The sequence below is a fragment of the Saccopteryx bilineata genome, chromosome 1 (genome assembly GCF_036850765.1).
Source record: "Saccopteryx bilineata isolate mSacBil1 chromosome 1, mSacBil1_pri_phased_curated, whole genome shotgun sequence".
In the NCBI taxonomy this organism is placed as follows: domain Eukaryota; kingdom Metazoa; phylum Chordata; class Mammalia; order Chiroptera; family Emballonuridae; genus Saccopteryx; species Saccopteryx bilineata.
Window position 1 is genome coordinate 406,395,836 of NC_089490.1, and position 15,558 is coordinate 406,411,393.

At 67.6% G+C, this 15,558-nt stretch overlaps 1 protein-coding gene across 1 annotated transcript in view; it reads right to left on the reverse strand.

Annotated features, from left to right (window-relative positions):
- Positions 1–15,558, reverse strand: part of LSP1 (lymphocyte specific protein 1) — a 38,650-nt gene that overhangs the window by 6,984 nt on the left and 16,108 nt on the right. Inside the window, exons 2-7 of the mRNA XM_066252367.1 lie at positions 8,143–8,280; positions 4,155–4,277; positions 2,199–2,382; positions 1,762–1,854; positions 1,453–1,496; positions 1,209–1,290 (exon numbers count right to left, since the gene is read on the reverse strand). Of these exons, the coding sequence (XP_066108464.1) occupies positions 1,209–1,290; positions 1,453–1,496; positions 1,762–1,854; positions 2,199–2,382; positions 4,155–4,277; positions 8,143–8,280 (664 nt within the window). The remainder of the gene's footprint in view (positions 1–1,208; positions 1,291–1,452; positions 1,497–1,761; positions 1,855–2,198; positions 2,383–4,154; positions 4,278–8,142; positions 8,281–15,558) is intronic.

Here is a 15,558-nt window from a genome sequence, read left to right on the forward strand (position 1 = left end):
ATGGATGGAGGGGTGTTGGTTGGATGGATGGATGGGTGTTGGTTGGATGGATGGATGGGTGTTGGTTGGATGGATGGATGGGTGTTGGATGGAGGGGTGTTGTTGGATGGATGGAGGGGTGTTGGATGGATGGAGGGGTGTTGGTTGGATAGGTAGAGGGGTGTTGGATGGATGGAGGGGTGTTGGTTGGATGGATGGAGGGGTGTTGGTTGGATGGATGGAGGTCATGTTGGTTGGATGGATGGAGGGGTGTTGGTTGGATGGATGGAGGGGTGTTGTTGGATGGATGGGTGTTGGATGGATGGAGGGGTGTTGGATGGATGGATAGAGGGGTGTTGGTTGGATGGATGGAGGGGTGTTGGTTGGATGGATGGATGGGTGTTGGTTGGATGGATAGAGGGGTGTTGGATGGATGGATAGAGGGGTGTTGGTTGGATGGATGGATGGGTGTTGGATGGAGGGGTGTTGTTGGATGGATAGAGGGGTGTTGGATGGATGGAGGAGTGTTGGTTGGATGGATAGAGGGGTGTTGGATGGATGGATAGAGGGGTGTTGGATGGATGGATAGAGGGGTGTTGGTTGGATGGATGGATGGGTGTTGGATGTAGGGGTGTTGGTTGGATGGATGGGTGTTGTTGGATGGAGGGGTGTTGGATGGATGGATAGAGGGGTGTTGGATGGATGGAGGAGTGTTGGTTGGATGGATAGAGGGGTGTTGGTTGGATGGATAGAGGGGTGTTGGATGGATGGAGGAGTGTTGGTTGGATGGATAGAGGGGTGTTGGATAGATGGATAGGGGGTGTTGGTTGGATGGATAGAGGGGTGTTGGTTGGATGGATGGATGGGTGTTGGATGGAGGGGTGTTGGTTGGATGGATGGGTGTTGTTGGATGGAGGGGTGTTGGATGGATGGATAGAGGGGTGTTGGATGGATGGAGGAGTGTTGGTTGGATGGATAAAGGGGTGTTGGTTGGATGGATAGAGGGGTGTTGGATGGATGGAGGAGTGTTGGTTGGATGGATAGAAGGGTGTTGGTTGGATGGATAGAGGGGTGTTGGATGGATGTAGGGGTGTTGGTTAGATGGAAGAATGTTGAATGGTTGGAAGGATGCTGGATGGGTGGAGGGCTGTTGGTTGGATGGGGGAACAGCTGCACAAACAGAGGGAAAGCCCAGCGGAACAGGAAGAGGAGGGCGTCAGCGTCCGTACTTCGATGGCCTGGGTGTACTGCTCCAGCCGCTCATCAATCTTGGAGATGGGCAGGGCCGGCTGGGACCTCTTCACACTGTTACTGGAGGGCAGGAGAAGGGTCACGCACCATGCCCCCTCCCTCAGCTTCCACACCCCACTCTGGACCCTAGGAGAGCTCTCTCAGGCCCCCAGACCAGCACCCCCTCTCTGGACCTGCTCTTGGAGGACTCTGGGTCCCAGCCTGGACAGCAGCCAGACGTACCTCTTCTCGATGGAGCGGCTCAAGGACTCAGTCCTGTCGATGAGCTGTACGGGGCGGGCAGGGGCGTGAGCCTTCCGAGCCCAGCGAGCCACACTCCAGCCCCCCCGCCCTGGTGCTGCTCCCTGGGACAGGACAGGACAGGACCTGGGCAGGGGGTGGGGAGGGCCAGGGGTACGGGGGGATGGGGAGGGCCAGGGGTACGGGGGGGTGGGCAGGGAAAGAGCCGCGTGTTCCCTGATCCGGGGCTGACGGGAGCTGCTTCTGGGGAACAGAGAGGAACAGGCAGCAGGCCTCGGGGACTTGACCTACTTTCGTGCTGGGGCTCAAGGGAGGTGAGCCCGGTTCGGCATTCTCCTCCAAGACCAAGGGACTGGGGGTCCTGGGCTGCTGACATGTTGGGTACTAGAAACAAAGCATCTGAGCTCAGGGGACCTAGCGGACGACCCCTCTCCGTGCCTCCTCCTGCTCCAGCTGAAACCGGCTGGAGCAGCTCATTTCCCCCTCCCTGGGCCTCCCGGCCTCCCAAGCCCTGCTGTGTTTCGGTTCTGGAATTCTCTGCAGCAGAGACGACCACACAAGGTCACCAAGCCCCCCTACCCCACCCCTGGTCCCGCACTCTCTGAGGACATGGAGGGTGCCCACGGCCAGCGAGGTGTGCAGCTGGCCCTCCCTGGACGGCCCCACCAGGCCCATGGCCTGTGCGGGCAGCAGAAACACACGGCCGGAGGGAAGGGCGTCACCGTCACCTGCCCCTCTGCCTCCGGGGGCTCTGCGGGGCTCAGGCGGCCTGGGCTGGTCCCCCCGGGGCCCCTGGGCTCCCTCTGCTCTGGGTCCAGCCCGCATCGGGGCTCCGAGTCGCAGCCTAGCTGCAGCTCCTCTAGGCCGACTCCAGTCGGGCTCAGTTCATCCTCATCCTGGTTTCCACGGGGCCTGGGGGAGAGAGGGGGACAAGGAGGGTCACTTGATAGCTTGGCTCAAGTTCCTTCCCGTTTCCCAGACTCAGTTTCCCCCACCGGCAAGGCAGAGGTGATCAGACCCACCGAGTGCCGAGAGACCCAGAGACCCTCTGGGGAAAATGGGTGTCAGGACACAAGGAGCCGGCCCCTCTCCTTGGGGGCCGTCAGGCTAGACCAGGACCCCAGGCTGCCCCCGCCTCACGTGCTGCTCATCCCCCCCCCCCCCCCGTGTGGCCCAGGCTGGCTGGCCTCTCTGAACCGAGGCTGCCCTGCTCCTTGTGGGGCGAGTAGACCTGGGACTGAAGGTCCTTGCACGGGAGTGAGGCCGGGGCTGTGAGAGGCCTGGGGGCCGAGCTGCTGGGGGGACAGGCAGGACAGGTCCCCCACAAAGAGGCGTCCCTGAGGAGAGGGGCCTGACAGAGCTGGCCACAGAGGGCGGGGGTGGGGGGTCGGGGTGGGGGAGGCCAGCCTGCTGGCTGCCTGCTGCTCTGCATCTGAGAGGAAGGTGGGAAGTTCTCGAATTTTCCATGATTTCAGGCCCCTTGGTGTTCAGGCCAACCCAGACCCAGACCCCTCGCCCAGGGTGGGCCGGGGTCCAGCCCACGGCAGGCACACAGAAGGCCCATTCAGCCGCCGCGGGCCTCGGGCGTGCAGGGCCAGGCAGGTGTGCGGGTGCCGGGAGAGCCGGGGTTCAGCAGAAGAGTCAAAGTGCCCCCTGCTGTCCAGAATGGTGGTGCACAGCGGCCGGCAGCCGCAGGCTGGGGAAAGGGGACAGAAGGGGCGCAGGGCCGGCGGCCGGCCTGCTGACCCCAGTCCCACTTCAGACGCAGAGTGTGCACCCCCCTACCAAGGCAGGTGACACCTGGGGGAGTTGGGGAGCAGAAAGCCGAGCCAGGATCGGGGGGGCCCCCCACCTGGGCACGCAGCCCGGGCAGTGTGGGAGTCTGCTTGCTGGATGTGAAAGGGTTTGGTGGGGACCCCAGGAAGGTTCTTAGCCACAGTGCAAGGCTGCTCGGAGGGGCTGGGGGGTGGCCCGGAGGTGGGAGAGACGAGGGTCTTGTGACACTGAGGACAAAGGGAGACCCTGTGCTCCCCCCAGCTGGAGCTCCTGAGCAGAACCAGGACCCTGAGCACAGGACGGTGGTGGATGTGGAGAGAGAGGGGGACAGGGGCGCACACAGCCCGCAGCTGAGACCCCCGCACTGGGGTGGGGGCAGGGGTCCGGGAGCAGCAGCCCCCAGCCCCAGGCCCAGGGGCACATTGTCCCCCCCACACCCGCCCCAGCCCCCCGCCCGCCCCGGTTCAGACCGGCAAACACGTCGGCACATCTGGAAAGCTTGTCCCCCAGGCCAGCTCGCGGGCCCACACATCTGGAAATACCTGCACCCCTCCGTGGGAATGGAGGCCCGCCAGCCCCCGAGGGAGGAAGGGGCGGGCGCGGGGGCCTCCATTACGTAAGTGGGCTGCAGATGTGGGCTGATGTGGCAACACCCGCCCCGGCCGCAGCTGGTCTGGATGGGGCCCAGGGCCCTGGGGAACCCAGGAATGAGATTTCCTCACCGCGCTCCCTCAGCCCCTCGCCACCGCGGTCTCGCTCTCTTCCTCCCTCCCCCCCAGCCTCTCAGCCGTGGGGCCGTGTTGGGGAGCTGGCTGGGAAGAGGGGCGGAGGGCGATCGCTCAGGCATGAGTCGGGGGGGCTGGCGAGCCCCTGCAGAGGCCCGTCCCCGGGCCTTCGCCCCCACTTGCCCGTTCTGCGTCTCCCCCTCTGGGCTCTCCTCCTGCGGGGGCCCACGCCGCAGCTCTGGTTTCTGGGTCCAGTCGCCGAAACCCTCGTCCTCGTCCACTTCAGGGGTCTCTGAGGCCTCCAGGCTGGGGAGGGGGGGAAGGAGAGCAGAGGGGCTCAGGCTGGGCTGGGGTGCAGGGCCAGAGTGACCCCCAGCCACACCTCCTCCCTCTCAGACCCGCTTGCCACGTGGCTGGACCCAGCCTCCCGTGGTCAGAGAGTACCGGAGGGCAGGGCGGCGTCCCCCCAAGTCTGCAGGGTCTCAGGCCAAGGCTGCATCTCACCCCATTAAAGCAGTCCTCCCCCAAACAGGGCTATCTTCACCCCACGAGTTTACAATTCCCTAAAAGCTGGGCTGTGTCTCCCGCCTCAGCCTAGGGCTCCCCAAGACCTGCGTTGTGTCTCCCCACTCAGTCTACAGCCCCCCGACACCCGGGCTGTGTCTCCCCACTCAGTCTGGGGCTCCCCAAGACCTGGGCTGTGTCTCCCCACTCAGTCTACAGCCCCCCGACACCCGGGCTGTGTCCCCCACTCAGTCTGGGGCTCCCTGAGACCTGGGCTGTGTCCCCCACTCAGTCTGGGGCCCCCTGAGAGCTGGGCTGTGTCTCCCCACTCAGTCTGGGGCCCCCTGAGAGCTGGGCTGTGTCCCCCACTCAGTCTGGGGCTCCCTGAGACCTGGGCTGTGTCCCCCACTCAGTCTGGGGCTCCCTGAGACCTGGGCTGTCTCCCCACTCAGTCTGGGGCTCCCTGAGACCTGGGCTGTGTCTCCCCACTCAGTCTGGGGCTCCCTGAGAGCTGGGCTGTGTCCCCCACTCAGTCTGGGGCTCCCTGAGACCTGGGCTGTGTCCCCCACTCAGTCTGGGGCTCCCTGAGACCTGGGCTGTGTCCCCCACTCAGTCTGGGGCTCCCTGAGACCTGGGCTGTGTCTCCCACTCAGCCAAGGGCCCCCCGATGCCCAGGCTGTGTCCCCCACTCAGTCTGGGGCTCCCTGAGACCTGGGCTGTGTCCCCCACTCAGTCTGGGGCTCCCTGAGACCTGGGCTGTGTCTCCCCACTCAGCCAAGGGCCCCCCGATGCCCAGGCTGTGTCCCCCACTCAGTCTGGGGCTCCCTGAGAGCTGGGCTGTGTCTCCCCACTCAGCCTACAGCCCCCCAAGACCTGGGCTATGTCTCCCCACTCAGTCTGGGGCTCCCCGAGAGCTGGGCTGTGTCTCCCCACTCAGCCAAGGGCCCCCCGACACCCAGGCTGTGTCCCCCACTCAGTCTGGGGCTCCCTGAGAGCTGGGCTGTGTCCCCACTCAGTCTAGGGCCCCCCAAGACCTGGGATGTGTCCCCCACTCAGCCAAGGGCCCCCCGACACCCAGGCTGTGTCCCCCACTCAGTCTGGGGCTCCCTGAGAGCTGGGCTGTGTCTCCCCACTCAGTCTGGGGCCCCCTGAGAGCTGGGCTGTGTGTCCCCACTCAGTCTGGGGCCCCCTGAGAGCTGGGCTGTGTCCCCACTCAGTCTGGGGCTCCCTGAGACCTGGGCTGTGTCTCCCCACTCAGTCTGGGGCCCCCTGAGAGCTGGGCTGTGTGTCCCCACTCAGTCTGGGGCTCCCTGAGAGCTGGGCTGTGTCCCCCACTCAGTCTGGGGCTCCCTGAGAGCTGGGCTGTGTGTCCCCACTCAGTCTGGGGCTCCCTGAGAGCTGGGCTGTGTGTCCCCACTCAGTCTGGGGCCCCCTGAGAGCTGGGCTGTGTCTCCCGCTTCAGCCTAGGGCTCCCCAAGACCCGCACTGTGTCTCCCCACTCAGTCTGGGGCCCCCCGAGACCTGGGCTGTGTCCCCCACTCAGTCTGGGGCTCCCTGAGAGCTGGGCTGTGTGTCCCCACTCAGTCTGGGGCTCCCTGAGAGCTGGGCTGTGTGTCCCCACTCAGTCTGGGGCTCCCTGAGAGTTGGGCTGTGTCCCCCACTCAGTCTGGGGCCCCCTGAGAGCTGGGCTGTGTGTCCCCACTCAGTCTGGGGCTCCCTGAGACCTGGGCTGTGTGTCCCCACTCAGTCTACAGCCCCCCGAGACCTGGGGTGTGTGTCCCCACTCAGTCTGGGGCCCCCTGAGACCTGGGCTGTGTGTCCCCACTCAGTCTGGGGCTCCCTGAGAGCTGGGCTGTGTGTCCCCACTCAGTCTGGGGCTCCCCGAGAGCTGGGCTGTGTCCCCACTCAGTCTGGGGCTCCCCGAGACCTGGGCTGTGTGTCCCCACTCAGTCTGGGGCTCCCCGAGAGCTGGGCTGTGTCCCTACTCAGTCTTGGGCTCCCCGAGAGCTGGGCTGTGTGTCCCCACTCAGTCTGGGGCTCCCCGAGAGCTGGGCTGTGTCCCTACTCAGTCTTGGGCTCCCCGAGAGCTGGGCTGTGTGTCCCCACTCAGTCTGGGGCTCCCCGAGAGCTGGGCTGTGTGTCCCCACTCAGTCTGGGGCTCCCTGAGAGCTGGGCTGTGTCCCCCACTCAGTCTGGGGCTCCCCGAGACCTGGGCTGTGTGTCCCCACTCAGTCTGGGGCTCCCTGAGAGCTGGGCTGTGTCCCCCACTCAGTCTGGGGCTCCCCGAGACCTGGGTTGTGTGTCCCCACTCAGTCTGGGGCTCCCTGAGACCTGGGCTGTGTCCCCACTCAGTCTGGGGCCCCCTGAGAGCTGGGCTGTGTCCCCACTCAGTCTGGGGCTCCCTGAGAGCTGGGTGTGTGTCCCCACTCAGTCTGGGGCTCCCTGAGAGCGGGGCTGTGTGTCCCCACTCAGTCTGGGGCTCCCTGAGAGCTGGGCTGTGTGTCCCCACTCAGTCTGGGGCTCCCTGAGAGCTGGGCTGTGTGTCCCCACTCAGTCTGGGGCTCCCTGAGAGCTGGGCTGTGTGTCCCCACTCAGTCTGGGGCTCCCCGAGACCTGGGCTGTGTGTCCCCACTCAGTCTGGGGCCCCCCGAGAGCTGGGCTGTGTGTCCCCACTCAGCCAAGGGCCCCCCGACACCTGGGCTGTGTCCCCCACTCAGTCTGGGGCCCCCTGAGACCTGGGCTGTGTGTCCCCACTCAGTCTGGGGCCCCCTGAGAGCTGGGCTGTGTCCCCACTCAGTCTGGGGCCCCCTGAGAGCTGGGCTGTGTCCCCACTCAGTCTGGGGCTCCCCGAGAGCTGGGCTGTGTCCCCACTCAGTCTGGGGCTCCCCGAGACCTGGGCTGTGTGTCCCCACTCAGTCTGGGGCTCCCTGAGAGCTGGGCTGTGTCTCCCGCCTCAGTTTGTGTTCCCACATGGGGGTGACCAGTGTCTTGTTGTCCTAGCTGAGCCCCCAGGGCCATGCCCCCAGGTTGGTTCCTTCCCTGGGCAGCAGGGCAGGCCCGTGGTCTCGGGCTGGTGGCCCCCTGCCCCCTGCCTGCACCCCAGCCTCTGAGGCTCGGTGCAGGACGTGGCCTGAAGGCCGTGACCGCTGCTGGGCCCCACCCCGCCCAGAGCTGCTGACTCGGAGAAAATGGAACAAAACAGGGCTGGGAAGGGGGGCGATATTGGAAAAACAGCCCAGCCCAGCCGTGGAGGCCTCACGGGCCGGGAGGAAGCAAGCCTGACTAGGGCCCGCCAAGTTGGATTTGATCTCCATGAGTCACCGGCAGCAGGGAGCTTGGGCGGGGGGCTCTGGGGCTGGGGCCCCGCAGCTGGGGTCAGAGCCGGTCCAAGCGAGGGCTGGGACCGCTCGCACAGGCCAGAGCTTGTACCCGGACTCTGGCCAAGGGCGGGGCCGCACGTATCCCCGGCCAGGCGCCCTGAGCGCCCGGGGTCGTGCTGACCCTCACCCAGGAACACCCTCCCGCTCTGCCCCTGCTCTGGGCCCGTCCTCTCTCTGGTTTCCTCTGCGGTGGGACCCCCGGAGTAGTGCCTGACCCACAGTGTCCCCCCTCTGCCTGGGGCGTAGGACCAGGGGAGCCGGCCCTGGGCTGGGGGGGGGCAGCTTACAGCTTCTCCTGCTCCAGGGGCAGGGGGGCCGGGCTGCCTCCATCCTGGTCCTGGACCCCCAGGTCCTGGTCCCTCTCCTGCCGCCGACGTTCCTGGGCAGCCTCCTCCTCATCGTCCAGGTTCCACTGCGCGGCCGGCCTGGAGGTGGGGGGGGGGGACGGACACACGGACAGATGGTGACCTGTCGGCCCGCGCCCGCTTCTCCCAGCCAAGCAGGCCCCTCCGAGGCTGCCTGGTGAGGGGCTGGACCGCCCGGCCTTTCCCGAGTCTCAGTTTCCTATCTCCCGGGCAGAGGTCATGTGACGTGGTTGCAGCGTGCCCTCAGCTTGGGGGTCTGTCGCAGAGTTCGCTAGGCGGCTGGCATCTGTGTGCCTCCCGGTGATGGAGGAGCCCCAGTGTGGAGGCCTGGAGAGACCCGGGGACCCCTTTCCACCGGCCTGGATCCCTGGACCTCACCAGAGCTGGGGTACAGGTCGGCTGGCTTTGGCCCCAGGTCGGGGCACCCCTGGAGGGCACGGAAAAGGGTGCTGGAGGTTCAGGAGCTGGCCGTGGCCACCAGACAGCCGGTGCCAGGGGTCCCCCCGAGATAGTGGCTGCCGCCTCGGCCAATCGGGCATCCCCAGGCTGGGCTGGGGTCAAGCAGGGGCAGGCCCAGCTAGACGGCCACCTAACTACCTTGACAACCCTGGCTGGGTTGCTCTTCTCTGTCTCTCAAGAGCATGGTGGCTTAGGAGAAGAAGAAGGTGGCTGCACAAGAGGGCCCGAGGTCCAGAGAAAGGCCTGCCTGACCGTGGAGATGGGGGCTCTGCAGGGTCAGTTCACCCAACGCCACCCCCACCCCTCTCAGAGCCCTCTGTGGCTTCTTTCTGGGTTACTTCTTCAAACACAGGGAAACTGAGGCTGGCCGCAGAGCCAGGCACAGGAGAGCTTTCTCTCTTTCACTCGGAGCGACAGGAGGTGGACCTGGGCCTGAGGGGCAGGGGTCTGCAGCTGGCCCGGGGAGACTGGACACCCCCCAGCCCGGATCCCCCCTTCAGCAGGGCGCAGGGCGCCCCCCGAGCCTCGGCCCCTCCTGCCCGTGTCCGCTGCCTGACCCCACAGCTTGCAGCTCCCTATCTTCTGGGCCTCCGCCCCGCGGCCTCAGCAGCCAGCGTGATCTAATCTCTCCTAAGTCTCCTTGGAGCCTCTCAGACAAAAGCCAGGCCCCTCCACAGCCTCGGTTCCAAGGCCCGCTCCCCCCTCCCCGCCCCCGTGGCTGTGGGACTCTGGCCTCCGCACCCCCCTTCCTCCCTCCGTCCACCCCCTCTTCCCGGCCTCCCAGGCTCCGGAGAGCCTTGATTCCCCACACCTGGTCCCATCACACGGCACCTAAGCCTGCCTCCCCCTCCCAGCCCCCCTGCCGGCCCCGCTCCAGGCCCTGGGCTGGGGGCTGGGGGCCCCTTGTGTGTACAAGGTAGAGCCTGGGTGGGGAGGGGGCCTCTCCTCAGCCTGAGCCCCTCTAGACAGGGGGTTGAGGGTGGTGGGAGGGCAGTGTCGGGTCCCGGGCTGTGGGGCGGAGGGAAGGTGCCCACTGGCTCCACTCTGAGGCAGCCTGGGGGGGCGTCCGGGACGAGTTCTTGGAGGGGTGAGGCGGCCATTTTGTTCCCCTTACTCTGCGTCCACGTGTTCGTGTTGGGGTGTTGTGAACAACGTGGGTGTGCGGGCCTCTCCCCCACGGGGCTGTTCTCCTGCGCCCCAGACCCCTCCGTCGAGCCCTGGGGGACCTGGCCCTCACTGTGTCTCAGGCTTGGGCACAGGCAAGGGCCTGGGGTTCACTCTCACGGCCATGGGTGTCCAGGACTAGAGCCCCATGCAGGCCTGTGCTCGGGGCCCACGTGGCCGGGCCTCCCGGGCACACAGAGATGCCCACACATTCCCCGTGAGCCCCGCGCTCAGGCTCACAGAGGCGCGCCCCCCCACAGCCCACGCCGCAGGCACGGGGCGCCCACCCAGGGCCGTGCACGTGCAGCGCGGGCCTGGGAACAAGGTGAGGACAAAATGGCAGCCCCAGCCCCCAGCGCTCTGTTTACTGTTTTCCCAGCCATCGCCCTGGCAACGGCCCTGGGAGAGGCCCAGGCACATGTGCTGAGAACACCCTCCCGGAGGCCCCTTGGAGAGCAAAGAGCGGCCCCCTCCCTGCTCCCACCACTGCAGGGACCCCCCTTCCTCCCCCAGGCCTCTCAGGCAGGGAGCGCGGTAGGGGCAGAGAGAGAGAGAGAGAGGGTGCAGGGGTATGGGGGGGACGTCTCCTAGGGTCCCCCCAAAAGCCCCTCGCTGGGAGAAGCCACCCCAGAAGGCAGCCCCCTGACCCAGCAGCCCCAGAAAGCAGGAACGTGGAGCCCGTGAGGCCCCCTTCCCTCCTGCCTGCCTCCCCCCTCCCCTCCCTGCCGCCCCAGGATGTGAGTAATGCGGCCCCTCCTGGCCCCCTCCCATGACCTCAGCCCCTCCACTGATCCACAGCTGGGCTCTGTTCTGGGAACTGAGGTGGGGGTGGCTCTCCTGGGGTGGGGTGGGGGCCCTCTGGCCTGGGAAAGGCGCCCCCCACCGTCCCCCTCCCCGGCCAGAGGCCCAGACCCCTTGGCACGCTCAGAGGAGCTGTCAGGACGCTGGCGACAGCCCGCCGCCCGCGGCCCCAGCTCAGCCGCAGCAGCTGCAGGGGATTTGCTGGTTCCTAAGCAGATGCAATTAGGCGATTTCCTGTGTCTGTTCTGGCTCCCCGCTTGAGGCCCAGGGTTCAGCCCTGGGGGGGGGGGGGCGGGCGCGGGGGGGGGGGGCGCCCTCCCTGTGTGAGAGGCTCCAGCGCGGGGAAGGGGGAAGGGGGAAGGGGGAAGGGGGGCCTGCCCCGCCCGCGAGCCCACGCTGGAAGCCTGCAGGCCACGTGAGGCTCCCCGGTCTAAGTGGGGGTCCTCTCCCCGCTGTCGGCCGCTGGCCTGGCCTGGCCGGGGCCACTGCCGACTACCCGCCCGCCCCCCTCCCTCCCGCTCCGCTCCTTCCTCCACAGCCCCCAGTCCCCTCCAGAAGCCAGGCCTGGCCCTGCCATCTGCCCACCCCCTTCCTCTCCTGCCTGCGTGGCTGGGTCCAGAGGGGGCTTGGGGCCTCAGCCCTGTCTCAACTCTGCCCCCTGCAGGCAGCGCCTGGGCGGCCCCTCCAGCCTCTCAGCCTTGCCACAGGATGGCTCCGGCCTTGGGGGAGAGCTTGGGGCTGAGCCGGGGTGCAGGGCCCCGCCGAGGGAAAACCGGGGAGCTAGACTCCTCATGGGGGAGCTTCTCGAATAGGCCCACAGGGGCCTCCTGGTCACTAGTCCCCTGGACACCAGGGGCAGCAGTCGGCCAGGAGAGGCCTGGTCCCCCCCACCCCGCCACCTTTGTGCCCAGCCTCCCTGGGGTCTCTCACACGCCACAGACCGTGTGGGAGGGACACTTGCAGAGGGACAGGCCGTGCGTGAGTGGAGGGATGTGACCCACAGAGAGGAGAGGCCTCCTCCGTGCAGCCTTCCGTGACAGCACAGGCCCCGGGCAGAGGCCGGGTCCTCTGGGCAGGGGGCAGGGAGGGGGCTCGGGAGAGGACGGCACCCGTGCCCTGCCACTCGGCCTGCCCTCACGGGCTGTGCCACGCCGGACCCTGGCCCAGGCAGCCGGGGGGACAGTGATGGTGTCACTGGTCCTCGCAGGGGCAGCTGGGGTGTGCGTGTGTGCTGTCGGGAGCACAAAGAACCCTGAGCTAACAAGCAAGCAGGTGGGTGGTGGGTGGGGTGCAGGAGCCCCGCGCGCCCCAGGCAGGGGGTGTGGGCACAGCTGCAGCTGTCGGGAACGCCCCCCCCCGCCCCCCGCCGCCCTGGCGCTGGTCCAGCCGGGGCCCCTGCGGCAGCACCTTTCTGAGTGTGCCCGTGCTTGGCTGGCCCGGGAAGAACGGGGGGATATAGAAGGGGGTGCCCCCCGAGTTCTGGTGGGGGGGTCACGGCCTCATGAGCCAGGTAGACACCCTGCTGGGCACCCCAGGAGGTGACTTTAAACTTGGGTCCCAAAGCTGAGCAGGAGGGTGGGTGTCTGTGGGCCAGGGAGGTGGTGGGGAGGAAAGCGCCCATACGAAGGCTGCTGGTCCTACAGACCCCGGGGGCGGCAGAGGCCTGGCCGGGGAGAGGGGTGGAGGTCCCCGGGTCGCCCCTTGGGGCAGCTCCGGCAGGCAGGGCCCGTGCCAGCCTGGGTTAGCGTTCTGGAAGGAAGGGCCAGCCAGGACACGGAGGGAGAAGGGACAGGCCAGGAGGGTGTCCACCCACACCTCGGAGAGCCCAAGGGGGGATGGGTTTGGGGGAACACAGAGCGGAGCTCGGGTGTGCAGTGTGGGGTGGGGTGTGGGGACCCCCAGAGAGGTGGCCCCTGGGGAAGGACTGCCCACCAGGAGGGACAGAGCTTTGCGGGGACGGTCAGCAAGTCCAGCGGAACAGGGAAGGCCGGGAGCACGGGTCGAGGCCCTTTCTGCCTCCTCTGTGGACTCGCCTCCGGCCAGGGTGCCTCCCGGTCAGAGCTGAGGTCCAGCCTGGGGGGTTCCTGGTGCTCCGCATCGCGCCACCACCGGGAGGCTGGCCTCACTGTCCCCACGTGCGAGGCCAGGAGACTGGCCAGGGCAGGCACAGAGGGGCGCGGGCGCCTCTGTCCGGACCTCCCCCGTGGCTGTTAGTCCCAGCGAGGTGGAGGGCAGGGCAGGGCAGGGCAGGGCAGGGCCCGGGGACCGGGGCAGCTCCGGGTCTTGGGAAGACTCGAGGCAGATTGGCTCGGCGAGGGCTCCGGGGCCACAGCAGGCTCCGAGCAGGGAGGCGTGTGGAGTGGATGGTGATTGGAGGGACAGGAGTCGGGTGTGGGGCGGAAGGGAGGGCTGAGCAGAAGGGACGGCGGGGCCAGTGTCCGGCAGACAGTCCTTCAGCCACCCAAGGGGGAGAGTCCCAGCCGGAGCCAGGGAGGCTGAGAGCAGCGAACCCCTCCAGGGAGGATGGAGGCGGGGCCGTGGCGGGGCTGTGGTCTCTCTGACCCCTGCTTCCCAGAGCAGGACCCTCGACCCCACTCTGGCTCCCCGTCTGCACAGGGGGGCCCTGGCGCCCCCCCACAGGCGAGAACCGAGACTGTCCTGGGCAGGCCCAGCTCCTGCTTCCGCGGGGCAGCCGGCTGGCGGCAGACCTGTGCCCCGAGGAGGACGCCGCAGCCTCCGTGGGGCCGGCCCGGCCCGTGCCCCACACCGTGTCCCTCTTGGCCCTGGTGGGGAAGCCCTGAGAAGCTTCCTGGAGGAGGAGACATCCGCCCGCAGAGCTGGCTACCCCATCATCAGAGATGGTGGCCTCCTAACGGGGGCCAGGCCCTGGGCTGGTGTGTTCTCCAGGGCACCCTGCCCCATGTTGGGGAGATAGGGGCACAACCAAGGAGTCTGGGAGCCCAGGGCTGGCGGGAGAGAGGCTGCCTGCAGTGGGGCATGGGCCGCAAGGCCGGGCATCGTCTGGTCAGCCTCCAAGAGGAGGGCCGGGCACGCCAGCTCCTTCCCAGCCCTCGGGGGGCGGAGGGCTGTGTGACCCGGGTAGTCAGCCTGCCCTCTCTGAGCCGCGCAGGAGGGAGGCCAGCCTGTTGACGCACATCTCTGCATGGACACCGGCATGGGGCCGGGCGATACCTCCCTCATCACAGTGCGGCCCCTGCCAGGCTCTGCCAGGCTACGCGCGTCTTCCTGGGGGGGGGGCACCTGGGGGCACACTTGGCGGTCTGTCCCACCCATAGCGGTCTGTCCCCCCAGAGCCACCGAAGCCAAGACAACCCCACCTGCCAGTCCTTTTTGGCCGGCCCCAAGGGCAGACTGGCCACGGAGGGTCTCAGCCTCCGGACAAGCCCCGGCCCTCGCCTCTCTGGGCCTCCGCTCCACCGGCCCGTGGTGGCCACCTCCAGCTCCTGACACCCCACTTCAGCCCGGGGCAGGCCCCCTCTCCAGGGTCAAGGAGGCTCAGCTTTCGTACCCCGCTCAGTGGGGGCCGTCGCCCCTCCACCCCCCCCCACCCCAGCCCTGCCGGGCTCCCCGCTGCCCCCGCGACACCTGACCCCCTCCACCTGCTCCATGGTCTCCTCGCCAGCCCAGCTTTGGGGTCCTCACAGTCTCCCCTCCCTGGGGCCACAGGCTAGGCGCCCCCCCCCCTGCCCTCTGCCAGGGGCTAGGAAGCCAGAGGTGAGCACGACCCCTCGCAGACCTCAGTGTCTGCCAGGAGAAGCTGCGTGGCGCTGGCCCCGACCCCCGACACCGGGTGCAGCTGGCAGGAAGCCCTCTTGGGGGAGCCCCTGTGCCTGTGCCCAGCCCGGCTGGAGGCACAAGGGGACACAGTGTGCCGAGGAGGGTGCAGCACACCCATGGGGGGGTGTCTGGGAGACGCAGAGGGACCCCCACCACACAGCTTCTCTCTCTCCCCCTCCTCCCCAGGGCCCCAGATTGAAGTCCCCCCGTGACCCACCGTCTTCCGCACCTCCCGTGTGGGCGTGGCCGGGAGACAGCGTGGGAGGGGGCGGCTGGGGAGACAGCGTGGGAGGGGCCGCTGTCCCTACGGGTTCCCTGCATCCCACCCCCTGCCCATCTGCCCGGCTGAGCCGCCCTTGCAGACTCGGGCACAAGGGACCCTGTCCGGAGAGCGGCTGTTCCCCGAGCCCTCGTGATGCCCCCGGCCCTTGGGGTCCTGCTCAGTTGCCCCCTCGCCCGCCTCAGGACCCACACAGTGCCCCCTGGGGGGGGGACCAGGCTCCAGATGCTGGTTGGGGTGCCTGCAGCCCCAGGCCGCCCGTCGCACCACCTGACCCAAAGATACCCGGGCGGCCAGGGGATCCTCACCATCTGCCCAAACGGCCCAAAGGAAAGGGTACTGTGACGGGGTTGCCACCACCCAGGTGGCCACACAACGGAGGGTAGGTCCAGCCCCGAGGAGTCTGTGACCCCACAACCTTCCTCAGAGGAGTTTTGCCCACTCATAGGTCTTCCTTTACAGTATGGCTCCACAGAGCTGGGCCCCGGGCCTTTGAAGACCCTGCCAGGACCAGGACATGGGCACTTGGGCCTCAGGCCCCTCTAATGCCAGGCTTCCTTTCCTGGGGCCTCAGAGGCTCGTCCCGCACCACCCACCTCTGCCCCAAAGCCGGGTACAGAGCCCTGCCGACGGGCCGGTCACCTCCCTCTGGCTGGGTGTCCTACCTCTTATGATGTGTTCCGCGGTCAGCGTCTTCCACACCTCAGCCCCCATCTGCTCTGACCCGCTGCCCTTCCGGGCTTGGGGTCGGAGGTCAGGGCCTGCCCCGCTCCGGGCTGTCCTCCCTGTTAGACCCAGCAGGGCTGCGGCCCGGGCTGGCCCATGCTCACGGTCCT